Source organism: Pseudorca crassidens, chromosome 2, assembly GCF_039906515.1.
Source record: "Pseudorca crassidens isolate mPseCra1 chromosome 2, mPseCra1.hap1, whole genome shotgun sequence".
Classification (NCBI taxonomy): Eukaryota; Metazoa; Chordata; class Mammalia; order Artiodactyla; family Delphinidae; genus Pseudorca; species Pseudorca crassidens.
The window spans coordinates 117,793,086-117,818,213 of NC_090297.1; the positions used below are offsets into that span (position 1 = coordinate 117,793,086).

Sequence of the window (25,128 nt, forward strand, 5' to 3'; positions counted from 1 at the left end):
GGTAGTCATTATTTTGTTTTCTAACAACATAAATTCATTCTTCCTGGTTTTGTACTTTGTTTAAGTGGAGTCATCTTTTGTGTCTGGCTTCTTTCATTCAATATTTTGTTCATGACATTCATCCATATCATTGCATGCAGTTGGTGACTGTCTCCATTGTTGTATATTATTATTTTATTTGAATATTTTATTTATTCAGTCTACTGTGGATGGGAATTTGGATCATTTCCAGTTTGAGCTCATTATGAATAAAGCTCCTATAACCCTTCTTGTAAAGGTCTTTTGATAGAGGTATATACTCAAGTCAAAAGACTTGACTTGAGTATATACCTAGATTATATACCTAGAAGTGGCTTATAGTTTCATATAATCTGTTTTTCTACGTGTGGCCAAAGAGTTTTCCAAAGTGATTTTACCAATATGCCACCCCATGGCAGTGTATGAGCGTTCCAGTGGCTTCATTCTGTATTTGGATTCCTGAGGGCATTTTCATTTCCTCTTCTTCATATAGCATGAGTGTACATTTGTGAAATGCTCACCTTATTGCTTTCTTATAATAAGCTTAGTTGGTGTATCCCAGATCTGAACTTTGACACCATTCTTTCATTTTTCTGCTTTGTATTCCTCTCACCTAGTTGAAGTCTGGTTGCCTCCTACTACATTTACCAAGCCCAGTGTCATTCTCCCTGCTTTGGTCTCCAAGGAAGAGTTGCTGTGAATGCACAGAATGGTAGGATGTTTTGGTGCTTGGCACACTCACAGAGACTGGTGTGACATGAGGCTATTTCAATGACTAAACCAAAAGAGCTAGCCATCTGTGTTTGACAACATCGCTGTAGCCCTGGAACAGAAAACAGGCTGTTTGAAGACAGCAAGCAGTTATCTTTAAAACGTTTTCCCCCACTCCTGGCATCAGCTATTCCTGCTGGCTCTCTCTGCCAAGGAAAAAGAAATAAAGGTCTTGACTTGCAAAGAACTTTATAGGAACATGGAATATTTGAGGTATGCTGAGGGGATAATACTTCCCTCTACCATTTCTTGTATTTTACCAGGTTAAGCTGGAGACAAGCAATGGGAAGCAGTGAGTCTAGTCACAAAGCTTGGGGCTCATGGAGGCTTAGGGCTCGCACACACTGATGAGCTCAGAGTAGGTACACAATAAATGCATGTTGATTTAAGGATGACTTTTCAGAAGTCCTTATTGGTGTCACCGAAGGACTGAAAGTAATAGAGTAAATTCTTGGCCAGTTAGATTTTCCCCACAGGCTGGCCATTTGGTATAAATAGATGAAATGTTGGAGTTAAGTTAGGAGAATAGGGTAGTAAACAAATCTTATATACAATCTATTGTTAAATATTGAAATATGTTTTAATGGATTATTAAGTGTAAATATTGTTTGGCAAATAGTAACTGAGCTAAGTATTAAATTCAATTAATATATAAAGTCTAAAAAAAACACTGATTTAAGTTCATTTTGAAGATTTCCCCATGGCCATTGGTCAGTGAGCCTTCTGTCTTAGTATGACTTATTCATAATAAGGATATTGAATATTTAAAAATATCAATCTAGACAAAGAAGCAGAAGCCAACAGACGGTGAATAATGTTGCTGTTTAGAGAAATTCTCTACAATTGAGATCACAAGTGTCCTGCAGTTTCCACCCCCATGGAGGCTGCAGAGTAGTGCTAGTGTGATACAGGTCAAGGCATGAGGGCAGTTGGGCTGGTGGCTCACTGCTCTGAAGCACTGGAGTTTTGACAGTGGTAGCAAAGCAGGTAGTGGGTCAGGTGATGTTAGTAGCATTTCCAGTAGTGGCAGTGTTGAAATTGGTATTGTCACCACGGGCTGCTGTGGAAGGTTTGCAAGTCCATATGGGAAATACTGATGTACAGGTGTGTGTACATAGTCTTGAAGTGTGAAAAGTGTGCCTAGCTCTCTTCTAGCTGCAACAGTGCATCAGGGATTGGGACCTACTGACTGTCAGTTCAAGGAGGAAGTCATTGGAAAAGTTTGAGGCAGTTCCCTCTGTCAACATCTTGTCTCAGGAGAATCATTTAGCTATTGGCATCTGCATCAAAGAATCATACCGACAATTTCTGAACAACATTTCTACAAATAATTAAATGATTTGGATATTATTAGAATATTCTAATGAATGATTTGTAGTTCATTTGGAAAATAATATTTAACTCACTTAGAAAATTATTTTGAGAACAATCCTAGTTACAATCTGGCTTTGTTTTTTTTTTAATTGAAGTGTAGTTGCTATACAATATTATAGGTGTACAATGTAGTGATTCACAACTTTTTAAGGTTATACTCCATTTATAGTTATTATAAAATAGTGGCTATATTCCCCATTTTGCACAGTATATCCTTGTAGCTTGTTTTATACCTAATAGTTTGCACCTTTTAATCCCCTACTCTCCTCTCTGGTATTGCCCCTCCCCCCTTCTCTGTCCCCTCTGGTAACCACTAGTTTGTTCTCTATATCTGTGAGTCTGCTTCTTTCTTGTTATATTCACTAGTTTGTTGTATTTTTTAGATTCCACATATCAATGATATCATACAGTATTTGTCTTTGTCTGACTTATTTCACTTAGCATAATGCCCTCCAGTTCCATTCATGTTGGTGAAATGGCAAAATTTCATTATTTTTTATGGTTGAGTAGTATTCCACTGTATATATACACCACATCTTCTTGATCCATTCATTTGTTGAAAGACATTTAGGTTGCTTCCTTGGCTTGGTCTTAAATTAGTTGCATAACACTACTAAGTCATTATATTTTTCTTTGTACTTTCTTAATCCTTTCACCAGTAGTAAAATGAAGTTGGATTAGATAATGTATGAGATCCTTTGTCACAAACCTACTATGACTTAGTGGTATGGGGACTTTACTGCCCATATTGGAAGACATTGCTAGGCTTTGGGCTTGGAAACAGGGTCCCTGAACTTGCATGGCTATTCTTTGTAAGAAAGACCATTTGTCCCCAGCTCCCTGCCACTTCCCAGGCTCAAGGATCTAAAGTCTGAACTTCAGAAGAATCTTGCCTTTAAGGCTAAGCACATAGGAGATAGCTGATGAATATTTTTACAATTTAAATCCTAAAATGCTCCCTAGTGAGAGGTTGAGTCCAGAAACCCCGCCCCAGCCTAGCCTGCAGGAGCTTCATAGTACTAGAAGCCACCTTCTCTAGGGAATCTTTTTCTCTAGAGGTGGGTCCAAGAGGAAACCTTTTAGACAGAAGAAATAGCACAAGCAATGGCTGGGAGGGAGAGAGAGTACACATGCAGGGTGATGAGCAAAGGACCCAATAGGGCAGTTTTCCATCCTCCGGTAGGGTCCGTGGGTCAAGAACCCTCTTTCTTAACTTGAGCTGCGGCTACTGGACTTAATAGGAGAGCCAAGGCTACCTCCATGGGAAATGGACACCTCTAGACTCCACAATGAAGGACAAGAATACTCCTGGCTATCGAAGTCGTTTGATCAGTCACCAGGGTCAGGGTCCTTCAGAATGTATAAAACCGGTGTTTCAGTGGACATTAAGGGTCCAGAACCTTGTGGAGTTCCAGGTAGGAGGAAGTAATAGAAGTAACCTGGTTATTCTGAAAACCTAGTCCTGAAAACCTGAAGTCCTGAGGACTCACTCAGCCAACTAGATCACTGCTGTATGTGAAGAGCATGGGGCAATTGTCCCTACAATCCTGACTTGGCTTGTGACAACTACTTGTGGTTGGAAAAGGGAGAAACACCTCTTCTCTCCAACGGGCAACCCAGGCATTTAGGATCCATGGTACAGAGCCAGGGCAGGGCAGTGCTGGGACTTCCCATTTCCATCCTGGATTTTCCCCTCATAGGAAGCAGGCAACTTGCTAGCAGTTCAGAGCTCTGAGGTGGGGCAGTCCTCCTTTGGTATCTAGAATGTTCCCACTTTGAAAGGAGGAACAAAGACATTAAGGGTTTGAGATTCAGAGAGGAGTTCTCCTACTGGCTCCAAATTGGTTTTCGGTTCATCCCTGTGGTTTTATTCTTTCCAGCATCAGTCCTGCATTCAGTGAGTTCTTAGGGCCTAGGGACCTAGAATCCTGGGCTATTCATGCTGCAATGAACCTTAGAGATATTTAAGTCCTTCCTTCTCCTTTTACAGATAAAGGAACTGGGCGTCAAAGGGGGTGAATGATTTTTCCATGACTACATACATAGCTAATGGCAAAGCAGGGACCCCCAGCTCCTGTCTCCCAGCCCCAGGTTTCTTCCACCAGACTACCCACTCATCTGGGAGCCATTTGAGGAAATGATCTTTCTCTAATTATCATGTATAGCTGGGCAGCCTCATGGTTTCCTTTCTGTGACTTCTGATGTACATTTATGGGGGTGAGAGGTAATTTGGGTTTGAGGGACAGCCTGAAGCCAAGGAATAGGGTAAGACAACAGGGTCCTATAGAGGTCACACTTGGAACCTCGCTCTTGTTAGCACACTCAGCAAGCAAGGCTAGAGCTAGAAGCCCTTCAGGACCAACTCACCCTTGCAAAGAAACCAAAGTACTGGAGATGCTATGGTGCTTTCCGCACAGAGTTGTCCCCTTCTCCCCACTCCCTCGTCTCCCACCAAGGCTGATACCTGCTACATTACCAACACACGTTTCCATACTGAAAAATCATTTCTGTTTCCCAGGGTTCTCATTATTCATTTTCTCCAGAGATGTGCTGAGAGGGTTTATGGGGCCTCAACTGTTAATCAGAATGTGGTGCTAGTTCCAGGTTTCTGAAACCAGGCCTGAGGTGCTAAGGCTGTGTGTTTGTACGTATGTGTACGTGTGTACTTCATATGGCTTGAGCAGGGCCCTGGGAAGCCACCTCCTGGGTTGAATTTCTCGTAAGTGAACAATGCTAGCTGCTGCCCAGATTGGCTCTTTCTTGCTTGTATGTTTGTTTGTCGAGTCTAGCCTCAGGGTGGCCTTTGCTATCCTTCCTGCCAGTAAAAAGATCTCTCTCTGGAGATAACAGGAACTCATTTGCCTCTTAAGCACTCTTAGTTGTGCCAAATGGGGGAAAAGAGAATGCAAATTTTGAAGAAGAATACCAACTAATATTTAATGAGCACTTAATATATTCCTGGTACCATTCTAAGTGGCGTCAACAAATATAATCTTCACAATCATCTTATGAAGTAAGTGGTATTGTTATTCCAGTTTCACCGAGGGGAAATTGAGGCCCAGGAACATTAGGTAACTCAAGATTATAGACCTAGCCAAGTGGCAGAGCTGGGTTGTGATCCTCCTCCGGGGAGCACATTCTTGACCTCTGTGCTCTACTGCCTCCTGGAGTGTTAGACTCATTTTATGTTTGTGCTACCCAATCACATCAAGTCTCCAATGTCAGGCTGGCTGAGATGGTGAAGGTATGAGAGTGACCCAGAGATAAAGGAATTTGCCAGTCTCAGTGAAAAAAGGAAGGGAGAGCACTGAGCTCAAGTAAAGGCACAGAGCCACAAATAGCAAAAACAAGAGAGTGGAGGTGGTTGTCACTGAGGGGTCATAGGGCAAAGATGAGGTCAAGGTGTTGCCAAAAACAGGAACCACATGATTTTGGGATCCTCGGTATGTGACAAGTGCTTTCTGATCAAAGGCTTTGCCTTCACCCAGTGATAACAAAATGCTGTGCCAATGTCTTCCCTCCCAGGATGCACGTTCCTTTTGCTGTAAAATTTCAACAAATCTGGGATCAAGACTTTCTAAAATCTAAACAAGCAATAAGCTTCTCTGGGCCCTCTTTCTAGATTGTCCCCTAAATTGGTGTTTCTTCTTGACCCTGAGGTCATATTACAGACAGCGTGGAGAGTATGTGCTGACAGCAGAGTGTGATGACAACAAAGATGGTGAAGAGACCACGGCAACTGAGAGGTCTAGATTCTAGTTCCAGCTCTGTCACTATCTAGCTTAGTGACTTTAGCTAACTCTCTGCACCTCACTTTGCTCCCTTATAAAATGGGAAGAATAAACTCTGCTTTCTGCACTTCACAGGGTTACTATAGGGAGACCAAATGAGATAATGAAGTCAATGGGCTTTGGAAAGTTATATGCAAATATCAAGTGTTGTGATTTGTTACTTTTGGAAGAGAAGGAAATTAAAATAACCCAAACACTATAAAACAATAGTTTCTATCAAGCAGATGATGGAGGAGGAAAGAGAAAAAGCGTTCATTAGTGACTATTATCGTCTCTTGTGGTCTCCAAGAGAGACTCAAGTTACCTTTGGAGAATAGGGGTTTCTAACAACCCTGAACTCTGGCCATCCTAATTCCAAGGGATTCAGGGCCGTGTGCCCAGGCTGAGCATATCCATGACGGTGTATTTTTTCTGGGGAGAATAGTGTGATTGTTGACTTAGCTCTTGGTCTTAGCCAACAGGACTCTGAAGAGCATGGATGTGGTAAGATAGCCCTCCCAGAATTTTTCAGTGGTTTGGACACATACACAATAAAGTAAAGCAAAAGTTAAGACATTCAAAACAATGAAGATTTTGGAGTGGGGGGGGCTTAAGTGGGAGGTGATGAGTTGTTAAAAAGTATGCAACTTCTTTTTTTCCTGCTTCACAGATGTTTATGACTTTGGCTATTGTCTTATTTGGTGTGGTCGATCTCTTGTGTCCTCATGACAGACACCTATCACAGTGCTTGGCCTATAGAGGCAATCAATAAATATTTGAGGAATAAAAAGAAGGCAGGAAAGAAGGGAAGTTGAGAAGCTCTCAGGCTTCTCTTTTTTTCTACAAAAATGGATCTAAATTATGCCATGTGAGACTTGACCTCACAAAGATGTTCAGAAGCTGAGAAGAGGCTATACGATATCATCCCTTTAAGTGACGGGAGTGCAAAGTAGAAGGATGATAGACTGAAGTTCCCTGAGCTGCAGCTACTAATGCGCAGTAAAGAGGTCCAGCCTCTGATGTCCGAGGGCGGAGAGCCCTTCGCCTTGCAGAGGTAGAGTGCAGCCTCTGCTTATTCCTAAAAGCTTAAGGTCTCCCTCCTTTGGCCTGTGGGCAGAGCATTTTAGTGGATATCAATAAAGAAAAATATGCTTAAGTTTACCCAAATATGTGTAAAGCTTTTACTCTTGACTTTTCAAGGGAGGGATTCAGATTTAATCTTTTGGGTGCTGTAAGCTGTAGTCAATATATAAGGTCTAACAGTGAAGAGTATCTTCTATGTATAAGCATTGCTAACTTAAGAAATGGTTCATCCTGGCATAAGAGAAGCCCTGGCTATGGGGACAGGCTAAAACCACCTTGAGAAAGCTATAATATTAGTTTGTTTGTTTTTAGTAGGTTAGACCAATACTTAGGACTTTGTCATAGCTTTTCTTATTGAGGAACTTGCTCAATAGTGATGGATGGCTATCCTCCTCCTCCTACTACTACTATAATACTAGTACTGCTACAACTACTAATTATAACAGCAACAACGACATGGTATATCTATGGCTACTGGTTGTGTTTCTTCATTAAGTAAAATTAATCCTTCATTTCTTTTATGAGGATGAATCTAAATTCCTCTCTTGAAGTGCCAAGAGTAAGAAATTTACAAATACTGGGGTAAATTCAAACATATTTTTCTTTATTTATAACCACTAAGATGTCCTGAAATTGACTTGGCCCACTTTTCTGTGAGGCTGGGGTGGTCTTCTCTTTAGAAATGTGTTTGGATCTTTGATTTTCTTAAGAAGAGGTGAACCCAAAGTCCAGATTGGCCAACAGTGAAAGCAGTTGGATCTCCCTTTACTTGGTGGGGTAGAATTTCTTCACTCTGGGCAATTGGTAAGGGTATAAGCTTCGATTCTTGGTTATTCAGTGCTTTTTAAAAACTCCTGTGTTTTCTCTGTGGCCTCTCTTCCTGGTGGGTCCTGAACTCTAATCTTTGTTTTGTCAGACTCAAAAACTCAGTTCAGCCTTTCAGAGGGTTTCTCCTTAGGTTTCTCCACTGCGTCTCTACACAGCCCCATCATTTGGCAAATGTGCTGAGCAAGAAAAAAGCCGCCTGCTAGGAGGATCCCAGGTCTACTTCAAAAGCTCTTAGATTTTATCCTCTAGTGACCCTCTAACCAGTGCAAAGCCCAGAGTCAGCCTCTTGCCCTTGTCTCCAGTTGACAAAGGGCTACATATGACTACAGAAGTTATGTCACCTGTCCGATTCTCCCTTCTCTGAAGCTTCAGTTTCTCTGTTCTCACTACCTCAGCATCAATCAGATGCTTTCAGGTAGATGATTTGTGAATTTTATTCAGTTCTTCCAGTTATCCTCAGGTGGAGGTTTACTGTAAGCTACTCCATGCCACCTGGAAACAGAAATAAAAAGTTAACTTTTATCTCGTTGCCATTGTGATTCATATTAACTGATTATGCTTTGCTTTTCCAATTGGCTAGTAGGAAGCTTAGAGACAAATTTGAGGCCCATCACCGGCAAAAGGTATAGAACCAAATGTATTATTTTGGATACAAACCTTAGCTCCGTCTTATCTTATTGTCCCTGTTCTCTTTCCCCTTACCCACATTTCTCCACTTATTTCTCTGTTTATTTATTTACTTAGTATCTTATACAGCTTTGGAAGCCAATTCCAATCTTTTTTTTTTTTTAGAATGAATCAGTAAAAATAGTTAAGAAAATAACACCTAACCTTTATTAAACGTTACTGTTCTAAGCATTACTCTGCTCTAAACATTACTATCTAGGTACTTGACATATATAACTCATATTTCCTTACAACATTCTTATGAACAAGTACTATTATCACTGTTAAACTGAGAGGCTTAAAGCTTAATTAATCTTCCTAAGGCCATAAAACCTTTGAATTGCTTAAGAAAACGTGAATACAATATCCCCTCTCCTTCTCCTATATCATTTACTGAGCCCTATTGTCTTCCAGGAAGTGTGCTAAGTTCTTTGCATACATTATATTAAATCTCCACAACAACCCCGCTTGGCAGGCTTATTAAGAGACTAGGAAGTTGAGGTTCGGAGAGGCTTAGTAACTTGTCTTGGGGGTCTCGCAAGAGTCAGGTTTTAAACATAGACCTGTTTTGATTCCAAACTATGCTGTGGCTTTCTTCTCAACTCCTGACTCATGGCTACCCAGCTGTGTCTTCAGCCTACCTCCCTGTTGAGGGAATGAACACACTATTTTACTACAAGTCTTTCGCTGACTTTGTTAACCAGGAAGAAGAACATATCTTGTCTGGCCCTCATCTGAGTACCCGGAAATCCAGTATAGCTTGGGGACCCCTCTTCTGGAGCTCTGCAATAACTGTTTCTGGAAAATATTTGGGGCTTTTAGGAGAACTGCAATTCTAAAGAACTGTTCCTAAGGGGAATTTAGACTTGGGCAAAAGAGGTCTTGGCAAAATAGCTTCATTGTACCTAGAGGAACCCAAATAATTTTCCTTGGCACCTAGCAAGATCCCTTTATGTAGATATTTACCTGCACAGCGAACCAGTCTGAAGTAGCCTGCTAGGTAGAGCTTATGGAGAGAAAGGGCCCAAATAACAGCTTCTTTAACTAGACCACCTTGTCCTCTCTGGAGCTAAAAAAACTAGGTCATGGTAGCCTGAGCTTGAAGAAAGAGGAACCAGGGATCAGGGGATCTGAATTTCAGTCCTGATTACCCTAGTCAGCTGTGCATCCTTGAGTAAGTCAATTCACCTTTCTGGGCCTCAGAGATTCTAATATTTAACATGGAGCCGTTAAAGGGATTGGTTTCCTAAAGTCCTGGCTCTAAAGTTTTATGATTGCAAATGTTCCTTTAGGCCAGAGACTGTCTTGGGTCCCCTGGTTGACCCTAGTAACTGTACCCCGCCCCGTCAGTCTTAACCTTGCCTGTGCCCAGAGAGGCCCAGCTGTCAGCTCTTCGTGCCTCAGGCCTTCTGTGTGTCGTGTGTGTGTTTTCTTGGAAGCTGCATATAGGACACTCATTGATGGGGGCCTGTGGTCTGGAGCTAACAGTGAGATGGTAAACATCATGGAACAAGCAGCCCTTTCAGGCTCTCAACTTTGGCAGCACAGTGTGAAAATAGTTCTTGGAAGCTGGGGCCTGGTGGCCGCTGCTTCTCCTCAGCCTGCCTGCCAGGTTCTACCAGAGCTCAGGATGGACCGAGCTCCCGCCTGGGCATGTAGCAGCCAGTACTGGTAGTTTTCCACTCTGAGAAACTGGAAAAGTGAGTTGGCTTCTCTGTCCAGGAGACTGGTGGATAGTGGAAGCGTCAGGAAACCACCAAGACAACTCAGCAGGCAAAATCAGGTGATACTTCTTTGCTGCAGGGTCTCTTGCTTCCCTTGCTATTTTCTGCCTTTTCCTGCTGCTTTACATTTCATAATGTGGAGCTCAGAGGCAGATGGATGGGCTCTGATAAACGATGAGGTAGGCTTGGGGGAAAGTAAGGGGACCTGACAATTAGGACTTGGCAATTCTGAGTCTTTGCTATTGGCTGGGATCCCTTCCACAGAAGGAGTTTACCAAAAATAGGCATATTCAATAGGAAAACCACACTGGTACTGCTAAGAAGGGCCACGTTGGCTGCCCTGGGCCAAGGTTCATCCTGGTTCCAAAGACCCACTAGGATGAGAAAGGCCATCCAAGATCATCTTGTCTATTTTCCTGTGTCCTTTCTCGGAGGCCCCTGGCAAGACTGATTCATCAAGACACTTTGCCTAATGGCTGCTTTGCTGGCTCTTGTCTCTGAATTCCCTTTCCTCATCCTTATAGTCCTTGGTCTCAACTTCTAGACCTCCAGCCCCACTCCATTGTCTGAAGAGGGTTTGTAACACTTGTGGCCCAGAGCCTTATCCTAGCTTGAGCTGGGGATCCTCCACTGACTAATATTCAGGTCAGAACTTCTCTTCCTTTCATGCAAATGCCCACAAAGCCCTTGAAAGAGCATCCCTGCCACTCTCTGTCCTCTGGAGATGGTTGTGAGCTGGGAACAAGATGGCGCTCACTCTGACAAACCTTGACCCTTGTTGGGGAAATGCAACTGAGCAGGGTATTTTTTCAGCAAATGTGGGCTGAGTATCTTTTGTGGCCAGGCACTTTGGGAGGTTCTGGGGCAGAGAAATGAATCAGTTGCAGCACCTGCTCTGAAGAATTCAACTTGTGGTTAAGTTCACAGTCTCCATTCATCCATCCTTTCATTCATCCTTCTGTCCATCTACCCATCTCTCTACTTCTTTGTCTACTTATTTATTTGCCAAGTGTGTGTTGAGCATCTAATGGTGCTCTGTGTTGGCCGATGGTGAGGGGGAAAAGAAAGAATCTGATGTGATTACTATTCTCAAAATTGCTTACAGTTTCAATAAGCAGGTAAACAAGCACAAGTAAAACGGAAACTCTCTGATGAAGGTTGTTACCTAAAAGAACCCCCCATTTTCCCCACCATCACTTTTATCCTCATACCATGTTTTAGTGTTTTCCATAGTTTTGTCACACTACCTGAAATAGTAATAGCTAATAAGAGCTATAGTCAAATAGACAATTTGATTGCCTATTTTTAAAAAAATTTATTTATTTAATTTATGTATTTTTGGCTGTATTGGGTCTCCATTGCTGCACACGGGCTTTCTCTAGTTGCGGCAAGTGGGAGCTACTCTTCCTTGCAGTGTGCGGGCTTCTCATTGCCGTGGCTTCTTTTGTTGTGGAGCACGGGCTCTAGGCGCGTGGGCTTCAGTAGTTGTGGCATGCAGGCTCAGTAGTTGTGGCACGTGAGCTCAGTAGTTGTGGCTCTCGGGCACTAGAGCGCAGGCTCAGTAGTTGTGGCACGCAAACTTAAAGGTGCTCCGTGACATGTGGGATCTTCCCTGAACAGAGCTCGAACCCGTGTCCCCTGCATTGGCAGGCAGATTCTTAACCACTGTGCCACCAGGGAAGCCCTGATTGCCTATTTGATTGTTGAAAATCTATTGCCTTTTGTCTGTCTCCCCTACCAGAAAGTAAGGTCCATGAGATAAATCATTTTCTCTATCTTGTTCACTACTGTATCTTCAGAATAGTACCTTACACATAGCAGAAACTTATTTATTAAATAAATACACAAATAGTCATTAAATAAATATACTTGTTAAATAAATCCATGAACAAATCCATTAATAAATCCATGATAGGTTGCAATAAAATATGTAATGGCCCAGGCTTACGAGGAAGTCTCAGATGTCTGCTGCCTGGTTAAATGTCATTAGTAGGGGCTATCCTTCTCTAACTTCCCAGGCCTTTGTTTTTAAGTTCTGTAATAATAAACAACATAAAACTCTTCTTTTGCCACTTTTTCAACAGATATTTATTGAGGACTCAGTTAACGCCAGACACCCTACTAGAAACTAGAGAGACAACAGAGAGAAAGATAGACAGGATCCTGCCCTCAAAGCATGTACTGTTTGGTGGGGAGACTGAAATTAAACAATTATTTGTTCTACATGCGTGAAAGGTGCTATAAAGGAAAAGCAGTGTGTTATAAGCATTTAACAGAGATTTCTAATTTAGCTGGGGGCTCAGAGGAATTCTCTAAGGAAGGCGTGGTCTGAGAGCTGGAGGAATAGCAGGAGTTAGTAGGTAAAGGAGGGGAAAGGAAGAACATTTCAGGCAAAGCGTACATCATGTTTAGAGAGACCTCGAGGCTGGAAGGTACTTTGTGTCGTTGTGAAGTTGAAATAAGACCAGTGTGCTGGGATATAGAGAGCAAAGATCTGGGATGTCCCGAGATGAGGCCACATTATCCTGAGAAGAATGAGAAGCTGTTAGAAGGTTTATGCTAGGGTAAGGCTTTAGGAAGCTCATCTGTGCTACTATATGGAGAAGGGACAATAGGGGAACCAGGAAGAAGAACTAGAAGGCATTATAGTTGTCCACAAGTGAGATGGTGGAGATTGGGCCCTGCATAGGAGGTGTGGGGAAGGAGAGAAATAGCTGGACTTAAGAAATTTGCAGGTGATACATTTGTGGGTTTTACTGATGGGCCCAGTGATTCTCAGAGGCCAAGTTTACATCTCACCCCTTGATCGCCTCTTAGCAGAGGTAACATGTCACCTATCATCCTGAATTCCTCCTCTCCAATAACTCTATATCCATCTCCAGGCAGAGGTTCAGAGACCCTGCTCTTGACTCAGGGAGAGCCCTTGTAGTTTTCGTCAATGTTGTTGCCACTCTGCTGTCTACACACAATGGGCTTAAACCCTTCTGTGTGATGCTTCGGTGTGATGGAAGGGCTGGAGGGGATGAGGACGAGGGGAGCTCTGACACATTTGCATTTTTTTATGTGGAGAGCTGAACCCTCATCTTCTCCCCCAGTTCCTCTAATTATCAAACTTGATTGTGCATCAGAGTCACCTGGAAGGCTGGTGACACCATACTTTGCTGGGCCCCATCCCCAGAGTGTCTGATCCAGTAGGACTGGGATGGGGACTGAGAATTTGCATTTCTACCAAGTTCCTGGGTGATGGTGATGCTGCTGGTCCTGGGAGCATACTTTGAGGCCCATGGCTCTAACACAACGATAGATAAGGAGAACAGAGCCTTCGGGAGGGAGTTGATACTCCTTTACACCCAGGAGAGTATCCTATGTGGGATCTCGGTGTCTCTCTTTCCCTCTTTCTCTGTTAAATAGGGTAAGTTCTTGTAAGACTTTAGTTAGAACACAAAATAGAAAGGATCCCTGAGCCCGGGAAATATAATGGAACTGAAATGTTCCATGAAGCAGTTATAGCAACAGCATCTCTGTTGAAACTTCTTGGTTGCTGTTCCCAGGATAAGCAGCGCCTTGGTGGGGAAGTTCTTTGCAACAATGTCATGATTCACCCCATGCGACCCTCCTTCCCCATTTCTAGTTTACTTTAGATGTTCCAGGAAGCAGTTCTCATTACATTCATGGCTCAGTGACTAGAGATACATGATAGCCAGGAATGAAAGCCCAGTGGGACTGTGAATGAAGATTTCTCTGGTTGTCTGGCAGAGTCCCAGAGGATCATCCTGGGTCCAGGCTGGGAGGGATCTGGGAGCAGTGTGGCTGCACAGCAGAATCACCCGGGAGACTTTAGAAATTTGTGGGTTCCTGGGCTCAGCTTCAGATATGCCAAAAACAAATCTCTAAGACGAGGCTCTTAAATATGTATTCTAGAACCTTCCCAAGAGATCCTAAAGTAATTGGTCCATGGACTGGCTTTTGAGAACCACTGCCTTAGAGAACGTCTCCTCTGACTCCCTTGTTCCCCTCAGGAAGAAACTGAGATCTAAAGAGGGTGTGTGGAGTTTGCTCAGATCCCACATGGTTTAAATCAGGGGTCCCCAACCCCCAGGCCTCGGACCGGCACCGGTCCGTGGCCTGTTAGGAACCGGGCCGCACAGCAGGGGGTGAGCAGGGGGTGAGCAAAGCTTCATCTGCCGCTCCCCATCGCTCCCCATTGCTCGCATTACTGCCCGAACCATTGGTCGCATTACCGCCTGAACCATTCCCCCATACCACCCACGCCCCACCCCCTCCCTGCCCCTCATCCATGGAAAAATTGTCTTCCATCAAACCGGTCCCTGGTGCCAAAAATGTTGGGGACCGCTGGTTTAAGTGGTAGAGCCAGGAATGAGTTTGAAATCACTTGATTTTCAGAGGTTGTATAGTTTAGTGAGGTCACAGCCTCTAGAGTTAGATTCTAATCTGAGTTAGTAAGGTCTTGGGCAGTTACTTAAACTCTTACCAGTAAAATGGGTAATAAGTGGGAAACTTGAAATAATGAGTGACAAAATGCTTATCTCGTTGCCTGCACTTGATAAATGCTTCTAAATGGAGGCTATTCTTACCATATTTCATCGAATTTAAGAAACTTCTGACTCTAAGATGTATCATTACTTTCTGTGCCTCTAAGGAAAAAAACAAAACAAAACTATCTATGACTCACTATTTGCTTGCAAGAGGCACTCAGATTTGTAGAGATGTTAACATGTGGGGAAAAAAAAGGGAAATGTGGTATTCCAATTCTCTTTCCTCCACCCTACGAAGGTTATTATGTTATTAAATTAAATACTTCAACAATAAATGCAGATTTCTGAAGAAGAAGCACACAGTGTGCTAGAAGAACAGCAAAGAGGCCAGCATGGCTGACGGGCAGGGTAGGGTGGAAATGAGGTCCAGGACACTCAGGGCACAGATGATGTGTAAGGTTTTTGAATTTTATTATGAGTGAGATGGGAAGTTAATGGAGTGCTTTGAGCAGAAGAGTTACATGATCTGATTTACATTTTAGTAGACACATGGGACAAAAGCAGGCCGGTAGGAGGTTCTTGTTCTCTTCTTGGTGATAGGGGACAGTGAATTGGCCTAGATTGGTAGCACGATATTTGTAAAAGGTAGGTGGGATACAGGAATATTTTTAGAGTAGCTAATAGGATTTACTATTACCTGATGGACTGGATATGAAGTATGAAAGGAGTCAAGGATGGGCCTCAAGATCTTTGGCTCAAGTCATTGGAAGAATGGAGTTGGCTGAAATGGAAAAAGCTAGGGAATGAGTTTTGTAGGAAGACTATATTTTACTCAACTTTCTTCTTATTCCTGATCTATATCTATTTCAAAGGTTTACCTTCTGTTTTCGATAATTTTTTTTTTTTTCCCAGTACGTGGGCCTCTCACTGTTGTGGCCTCTCCCGTTGCGGAGCACAGGCTCCAGACGCACAGGCTCAGTGGCCATGGCTCACGGGCCCAGCCGCTCCGCGGCATGTGGGATCCCCCCGGACCGGGGCATGAACCTGCGTCCCCTGCATCGGCAGGCCAACTCTTAACCAGTGTGCCACCAGGGAAGCCCTCGATAAATGTTTTTTAAGCACCTATTCTCTCCCCTGATGTGCAATGAGAAATAAAAGAAATAAAAACAAACAAGATACAGTCCTTTTATTTTTCCCTCCAAAAGTTTGGCATCTGTAGGGGAGATAGGACTCACAGAAATAATTATATTACATAGCAGTCTGTACCTACTGCTGTAACAGAGATGTTGAAAATGTCAGAAATCAGAGGAAGGAGAAATTTATTGGAAGTGGTACTATCCTCCCTCAGAAATGCTTGCTTTAGTTGAGTATGAGTTCATTAGCCTGCAAAGGGAGGGTGCTAGATAATAACTTAGGTTAGTCTTTCCACTGCAGGTGCACTGACCTTGCTGTACCTCCAGCAGCCAAGAACGCTCTTTCCTTGCATTTCGTGTGCCCTTTACACGAAGCATGTTCCCCTCTGGAGTCACCTGGCTTGCTGTCTTCCTTCACTGAGCTCTCTGCTCAGTCAGCTTATCTCAGAGGTCTTCCTGATCTCTTTAGTTAAAAGAGAACCTATTCCCTTTCTATACTTTATTTTCTTCACAGCATTTACCATCTCCTCCCCTACTAAATTTTTATTTGCCTTTTGTCTTCTCTCCCACCCTAGAATGTAAACTCTGTGATGAAAGGCACTTTGTTTTGTTTGCTGTTGTAACCCCATAAAGATCCCCCCCCAAATCATTGGGTGAATGAATTAATAACAATAGGATATTTTAAAAACCATGGATTTAGTAAGCAACAAGCAAACAAGTAGATTATCATGCTGTGGGTGATGTTGAGATTGGACTGGATTCGGGAACGACCTTTGGTTTCGGAAGGGATGGAGGGTGCCAGAGAGCAGCTCGCTTACTGATCAGCTGAGCTGCCATCAGCATCCTGTCATCTTGGGAGAGACAGCTTTCCTCAGGTCATTCTTTTGGCTAAACCAGAGCGGGGCAGTCTGGTGCACTGGGACAAACTTTGTGTTAGGACTCAGAGATGTGATCTAAGTCAAACCCCTATCGTTTAATAGCCATGGGACTTCAGCTGGTTTCCTCATATACAATTTGAAAATAATAATACATGCCCTCCCTACCACATCGGGTTACTGGGTGGGTAGAAAACAGGTAGGCGGGCTTCCCTGATGGAGCAGTGGTTAGGAATCGCCTGCAATGCAGGGGACACGGGTTTGAGCCCTGGTCCGGGAAGATCCCACATGCCGCGGAGGAGCTAAGCCCTCGTGCCACAACTACTGCAGCCCGCGCACCTAGAGCCCATGCTCCACAACAAGAGAAGCCTCCGCAACAAGAAAAGCCACCACAACAAGAAGCCCGCGCACCGCAATGCAGAGTAGCCCCTGCTCACCGCAACTAGAGAAAGCTCGCGCATAGCAATGAAGACCCAACGCAGCCAAAAATAAATAAATAAATTTATTTTTTAAAAAGTCATTATAAATATTGGCTATATTCCCTGTGCTGTAAAATTTAGAAAAAGAGGTAGGCAGTTGGACAGCACTTTTCAAATTGTGAAGAATTGTACTTTAGGGGTCAAGATGGCAATTGGGGGCACTATGACATGGCTGACAGCCAAAAGAGCCAGGAATGTCTGCCGTGGCGAGCCAGGCCCCCTCCCCAGGATGTCTCTGAGGGAAATATACACACAGGGGACGGTGGCAAAGGGAAAGCGAAGTTCTACTTTATTAGTAGCTGGGCTTGTGTCCTAAATGCCAATGCAGGTGCTCTGGTAAACTGGACTGGGGCATGTAGCATGTGGGTTAAAGGCCTCCAGAAGCCTCTCCTTGCCCATTAAGTCACTGATGCTAATGACTAAAACACTTAGCACATGCAACAACATGGAGGAAAAACTTTGAGGAGGGGACTAGAGCAGACCTTTAGTCAGGGCGTGGCCTTTGCTGCCTGATGGGATGAAGCAGAAGAGAGGACAGTGCCCTGTGTGTGACTTTGAAACATACATTGACCTCACTCATTGGTAATTTTGGCCTCTTTGGGATCCTGTATTAGTATTTCCTCATCCTTACTCCTCCCTTCAATTTCATGTTCCAGAGTCTTCAGATTTTGAGAATCTGATGCTTCATTCCTGAACCTCCCAGATTCAAGCATAATGATTATCTGCAGAACCAATCACCTCTGATGGAGAAATTATATATTTGACAAGAATAGGCAAAATGATACTTTCAAATCTGACTTGGAAAATGCAGTGGACAGTAACGTAGAAGAGTTTCAGTTGGGTATATGGCCATGTTTCTTGTCAAAGCTGCCTGTATATGGTTTTGCTTAATCATACTGTTTCTTAAAGTGTCAGCTGGCCCTTGACTCAGAGTCATCCTCCCCTTTCCTAGGGTTGGAAAAGAATCCAGGAACTTTTCTGGGTGTGATACGGACGGAAGGGCTTCTTGCCTTCAGCTTGTCATGATTATAGTGGATATCCTTATTCTCCAAGCCCTCCATGTTCTTCAGGGACAGCAGTTTGGCTGTTTCTGTGCCAAGCTTGGGCACGATGCTCACATGAAACCATTTTCCCTTTGATGTTTTGCTACCTCTCCAGGGAACTTCTAGGAAAGGAGCTTGGTTCCTGTTAGCCCTGTAAGTTGCCTACCTTTGTCTTCTTCTAGCCTAGGGAAACCTCACCCATCTTCCTGCCGCCTCTACTTCATCCTACGGTCGCTTAATGAGGGCAGGCTTTCCAGGAAGCCGTTAGTCTTCAAGCAGTTTCTTATTTCTGCCCAGTAAACATAAATCTCCCATGGGGCAAAGGAGCAGGAAGGCTTTGGCTATCAGCTTTGGAAAGGGGCGTGAAAATATACAAATAAAAATCTCAATATATTATCCTACCCCAGAGGTTACTTTTTGAAAAACAGCTTCACTGACATATAATTGACATACAATAAACTACACACATTAAAAATGCACAATTTGGGCTTCCCTGGTGGCGCAGTGGTTGAAAGTCCTCCTGCCGATGCAGGGGACGCGGGTTCGTGCCCTGGTCCGGGAGGATCCCACATGCCGCGGAGCGGCTGGGCCCGTGAGCCATGGCCGCTGAGCCGGCGCGTCCGGAGCCTGTGCTCCGCAACGGGAGAGGCCACAACAGTGAGAGGCCCATGTACTGGGGAAAAAAAAAAAAAAAGCAGCACAATTTGATCTGTTTTGACATGTGTATAAACCTGTGAAATCATCACCATAATCAAGATTATGACCATATCCGTCACTGTCAAAAGTTTCTTTGTGTCCTCTTGTAATTCCTTCTGCCCACTCCTTCCTTCCCTAGGTAACCACTGGTCTGCTTTCTGTCACTGTAGATTGACTTGTTTTCATTTTCTAGAATTGTATAATATACAATATAAATGGACGCATACGGTATATACTCTTTTTGCCTGGTTCATACTCTTCTATCCCTCAGCACAATTATTTTGAAATTTATCTGTGTTGTAGCATGTATCAATAGAGCATTCTTTTTTATTCCTGAGTAGCAGAGATGGGACTAGGGTGAGGCAAGGGAGGTGCCTAGGGTGCAAAGTGCAAGCTGGTGCTCACCCTCGGGATCCTGCAAAGGCAGCACTGGGACTTCCATGACCCTGGGAGTGGGCACCTCCTTGTATTTTGCACCCTAAACACCTCACTTGCTTCGTTCTAATCCCAGTCCTGCTGAGTAGTATTTCACTGCATGGATATATCGCAATTTGTTTATCCATTTACCTGTTGATGACATATGATTGTTTCCCAATTTGCATTGTCTGTTACAAATAAAGCTGTTAAGGACACTCCTAAGCCTTTGTATGGACTTACACTTTTATTTCTTTTGGACAAATGCCTAGGAGTGAGTGGCTGCAGGACAGAATCAGTGTATAGATATATGGGTCTACTTCTGGACTTTCTCCTGTTTCTTTGGTATGTTTGTTTATCTTATACCAACATCCCACTGTCTTGATTTCTGTAGTTTTATAATGTTTTAAAATCTGATGTTAGTTCTTCCTCTTTGATCTTCTTTTTCAAAGTTGTTTTGACTATTCTGGGATCTTTGCTCTTCCATATGATTTTTAGAATCAATTTGTTCGTTTATACAAAAATGCCTGCTGAGACTTTGATTGGGTAGAATGGACATCTTAATAGTATTGATTCTTTTGACCCATGAACTTGTAGTATATTATCTCCACTTATTTAGATCTTTAATTTCTTTTTGCAGTGTTGGGTAGTTTTTAGTACACAGGTCTTTCACATTTTTTGTCTTGTTTATCCTTAAGTATTTTGTAATTTTTGATGCTACTGTAACTTGTAATTGTTCACTGCTAGTTTATAGAAACACAGCTGATTGTTGTATATTGATCTTATGTCCTGAAACCTTATTAAACTCATCTTTTAGTTCTAGTAGTAGCTTTTTTGTAGATTTCATCTGATTTCTTACATAACTGATACTGTTACCTGCAATTAAAGGCAGTTTTATGTCTTCCTTTCCGATATGGGTGCCTTTTACTATTTTTTTTTCCTTGCCTTATTGCTTTATCTGGAAATTCCAATATAATTTTTAAAATTGAGTTATAATTGACATATAACAGTGTACTAGTTTCAGGTATATAACATATTGATCCTATATTTGTATATATTGAGAAATGGTCACCATAATAAGTCTAAGTTAACATCTATCACCATACATAGTTACAAAAATAATTTTTTCTTGTGATGAGAACTTTTAAAATCTACTCTCTTTGTAACTTTCAAATATGCGATACAGGTTATTAAGTCCCATGCTGTATATTGCATCCCTGTGACTTACTTATTTTGTAACTGGAAGTTTGTCCCTTTTGATCCCCTATACCCATTTGGCTCAACCAATCTGTTCTCTGTATATATGAGCTTTTTATTTTTTTTGGTTGTTTGTTTTTTAGATTCCACATATAAGTGAAATCATATGATATTTGTCTTTCTCTGTCTGACTTATTTCACTTAGCATAATGCCCTCAAGATCCATCCATGTTGTCACAAATGGCAAGATTTCATTCTTTTTTATGGTTAAATAAACCATATATATGGTATGTATGTGTATAGATATCACATCTTCTTTATCCATTCATCCATCAATGGACACTTAGGATGTTCCATAACTTAGCTATTGTAAATAATGCTGCAGTAAACATGGGGGTGCATATATCATTTTGAGTAGTGTTTTCATTTTCTTCAGATAAATACCCAGAAGTGGAATTGCTGGATTACATGGTAATTCTTTTTTTAATTTTTTGAGGAACCTCCATATCATTTTCCATGGTCACTGCACCAATTTACATTTCCACCAACAGTGCACGAGCATTCCCTTTTCTACACATCCTTGCCAATACTTGTAATTTCTGATCTTTTTGATAATAGCTGTTCTAACAGATGTGTGCTATCTTGCTGTGGTTTTGATATGCATTTCCTTGATGATTAGTGATGTTAAGCTCTTTTCATGTACCTGTTGGCCTTCTATATGTCTTCTTTGGAAAGAAGTTAGTTGAGGAATAATTGAAATCTCCAGCTATAATTGTGGATTTGTCCATTATTTTGTATTTTTTTTTGCTTCATTTGTTGTGAAACTCTGTTATTAGATACATAAGTATTTAGGACTGTCCTGTATTCTTGATGAACTAGCCCCTGTATCACTGTGAAATCCCATCTTTATTCCTTGTCTTGAAATTTTTTGTGTCTGGTATTAATATAACCACTTTACCTTTCATTTGATTAAGTTTTTGTAGTATGTTTTTTTCCATATTTTCTTGTGACTTATCTGTGTTTTTATATTTAAAGTGTGTTTCTCATACACCATGTGTAGTTTAAACTTGCTTTTTTAAAAAAATCCAGTCTGACAATCTCTACTTTCTAATTAGGGTATGTAGACCATTTATATTTAATGGGAGTATTTATATGATTAACTTAAAATCTATATTCTTGCTATTTGTTTTCTATTTGTCCTGTGCTCTTTGTTTCCTTTTCTTCTGCCTTCTTTTCAATTAATTGAATTTTTATGATTCTGTTTTATCTTTTCTTGACTTATTAGCTATAAGTCTTTTAAAAAATATTATTTTTGTGCTTGCTTTAGCGTTTGCAGTATACATCTTTAGCTAAAGTCTATCTTCAAATAACATTATACCACTTCACATAGAGTATAAGAACCTTTCAACAAGATAACTTCCATTTTTCCCTTTAAGCCTTTATGCTATTGTTGTCATGCATTTTACTTTTGTGTATGTTGTAAACACCACAATATGTTGTTATTTTTGTTTAAGTAGCCAATTACCACTTACAGAGATATAAATAACATTAAAAATCATCTTATATATTTACCATGTAATTGCCATTTTGGGAAATTTGCTGTCGTCTTTATCTTTGGTCCTCGGTGCATAATGTGTCCTTTTCCTCTAGATGCTTTTAAAATTTTCTCTTTATTATCTGCTCTAAGCAATTGGATTATGATATACTGTAGTGTCGTTTTCTTCATGTTTCTTGTGCTTCAGGTTGTTAAGTTTCTTGGGTTTATAATTTTCATCAAATTAAAACAATTTTCCATCATTTTTTTTTTTTTTTTTTTTTTTTTTTTTTTTTTGTGGTACGCGGGCCTCTCACTGCTGTGGCCTCTCCCGTTGCGGAGCACAGGCTCCGGACGTGCAGGCCCAGCGGCCATGGCTCACGGGCCCAGCCGCTCCGCGACATGTGGGATCTTCCCGGACCGGGGCACGAACCCGCGTCCCCTGCGTTAGCAGGCGGACTCTCAACCACTGCGCCACCAGGGAAGCCCACCATGTTTTATTCAAATAATTTTCTGTCTTTCTCCCTCCTCTTTTTCAAGGTATCCATTTACATGTATATCTAGATGTTTGAAATTGTTTCACATCTTACTAATGTTCTGCTTTTTGTTTATTGATTTATTGACTGATTCTCTTTTCTTTCATTTTTTCATTTTGGATAGTTTCTATAGTTGTCTTTATGTTCCTTTTTTTTTCCTCCAGTATGTAATCTGCTTTTAATCCCATACAGTGTATTTCATCTCACACATTCAAGTTTTATCTCTAGAAATTTGACTTACTTCTTTTCTCTATCCTCTATAGCTCCCCTTATATTTCTGAACATATGCAACACAGTTATAATTATTTTGGTGTTCTTCTTTTCTAATTTAACTTCTATATTAATTCTGAATCAGTTTCAACTGATTTATTTATTTTTCTTATTATAGGTTCTATCTCTCTGCTTCTCTTAAAGCCTGGTATTTTTTTTTTTTTTTTGGCATGGGACATATCTGTACTAAAAAATTATTCATTGTTTATCTGAAATTTAAATTTAGCCAGGGATCCTGTATTTTATCGGCAATCCTACGTCCTGAGAGCTCTAGTCCCCTTGACCTCTACAGACTCTTACCTTTGTCTTCTGAGCTCAGGGAATTCTCCAGCCTCTGCCGGAGTTTTCACTCACTGTGCTATAGCCTGGACGTTCTCTCATGGAAGTAAGCTTTTGCAGTTGTAGGGTTCATCTTCTTTGTTTCCTGTCTCTCAGGGATTGCTGCCCTTTGTTGTCTGATATTCATTATGTTGAAATCCAATTTTTCATATACTATTCCCGTTTTCTGGTTGTTTCACCCAGGAGAATAAATCTGGTCTTTATTACTCTGTCTTGGATGGAGGAGGAAGTCCAATTCCAGAGGTTATTATTTTTACCCAGAGTCTAAAACATGGTACCAATGGGGGCCAAAGCTGAGAGTTCAGTACCTTTGTAGGAGAGGTGTTTTTTTTAGCTCTGCTCCATAGTTTCATGAAATCAGCTATCTAGGAAAAGAAAACGCTATGGATCATAAAAGGTACCTAGTGATTATGAGTACGGCTCACCACTGTTGGGAAACTGATTAGAAATGCATGTCTGCTAATAAGGAAATGGGGATGGGCCATAGAGTTATTACCAAATAAAAGAATAAATCAGCACATAACAGTATTGTCAGAGTTTGGACCAAAAGATAAAGTTAGCTGAGGTTCAAATGCTTGGAAAATTGAACGCTAATAAGTTTGGAGGCAGGGCCAGGAAGAAAAGGCTGAGAGAGTCATAGCGGTCAAACTGGGGTCATAGAGGGGCCTAGTCCCTCTTTCCTGTCTAATAATCAATTGCATTCTAGCTGGGGGTCTCTGAAAATAAAAGGATTTCCTCTCTTTTCTCTTTGGTTTCTCTTGGTTCAGCCATATGCCGCTATCCTCTGGGCATGTCGGGAGGCCACATTCCAGATGAAGACATCACAGCTTCCAGTCAGTGGTCAGAGTCCACAGCTGCCAAATATGGAAGGTGAGAATGGATGCCTCAAGAACACCTGAGTTCTGGGTTGGACAGAATTACTGACTCCAGGTCTAAGGAAGAAGCGTGGTACTTGGTGGGAGCTGGTGGGAATGGGGGAAGGACATCAAAGTGGACCTGCTCTGCATGTTTTCAGTAGAGAATTTGGGGCCCGGCAGCACGTGCTGGTCTAGCAACCTCACCCTAACCACAGGGGCCCTGGAGCCACACCACCCACAGCAGATCGGCTTATTGATATGCAGTGCACTTTCTTTATCTCACGTTCTCACCATGAGCTACTGCAGGAAGTGGACTACAGTGGTACCTATGAAAAAGTGCAGATTAGGTAGGTCACTGAGAGTTAGGAGACATGGCCCTCTTCTCAGTGGGTGTTTGTGAAACATCAATCACAGTACAAGGCATCAAGGCCTTAAATAGACATTGAGGCATCCAACAAATTCTCCCCTCCTCTCAAGGATACCTCACATAGAAGGGCCACCCTCATCCATAAACAAAGTGTGTTGGGTTTCTTGTGGTCTAATATCAGGGGTCCTTTAAAGCAATAAACTATTGCTTGTCAAAAATTATTGTCAAAAACTATTCAGCTTGTTAAGAAGTAACCTTCTTCCTGGAATCTAGTTCTTTTGGTGTAAAGCATTGATTTCTGTTAAAATGGAATCATCCATAGGAAAAGCAACCCTGTAAACCTCCTCCATGATTTCTGTCTTAGTGTATGCAAGATTAGAGTGATGTTTGGTGGGGTTGGAAGGGAGCAACAATGAGCAGGTGCCGTCTGTGAGAGAAGGCACATTCCAGGGAAGAGGGAAAGGGGTAAGAGGGTCCCAAAATAAGCCTTATAATGATTTCACAGTTTTGTTTGTGGGTAGCTCAGCCTGGAGGTAGTAAAATGAAACCAGATTATTTACTATTCCCTGACATACTCTTACCCCTCACTTTCACCATAGGTTTCCATGGCTTTTTGCTGAGCTGCCATGCTCACCCTGCTGGTTAAAATTCCACTACA

General features: G+C 42.0%; 1 protein-coding gene across 6 annotated transcripts in view; it reads left to right on the forward strand.

Annotated features, from left to right (window-relative positions):
• The window catches only part of DDR2 (discoidin domain receptor tyrosine kinase 2), a 160,967-nt gene that overhangs the window by 98,856 nt on the left and 36,983 nt on the right, over positions 1-25,128 (forward strand). For all 6 annotated transcript variants that reach the window (XM_067728477.1, XM_067728480.1, XM_067728476.1 and 3 more), the window contains one exon: positions 24,014-24,116. In XM_067728477.1, coding sequence (XP_067584578.1) covers positions 24,014-24,116 — 103 coding nt within the window. The remainder of the gene's footprint in view (positions 1-24,013; positions 24,117-25,128) is intronic.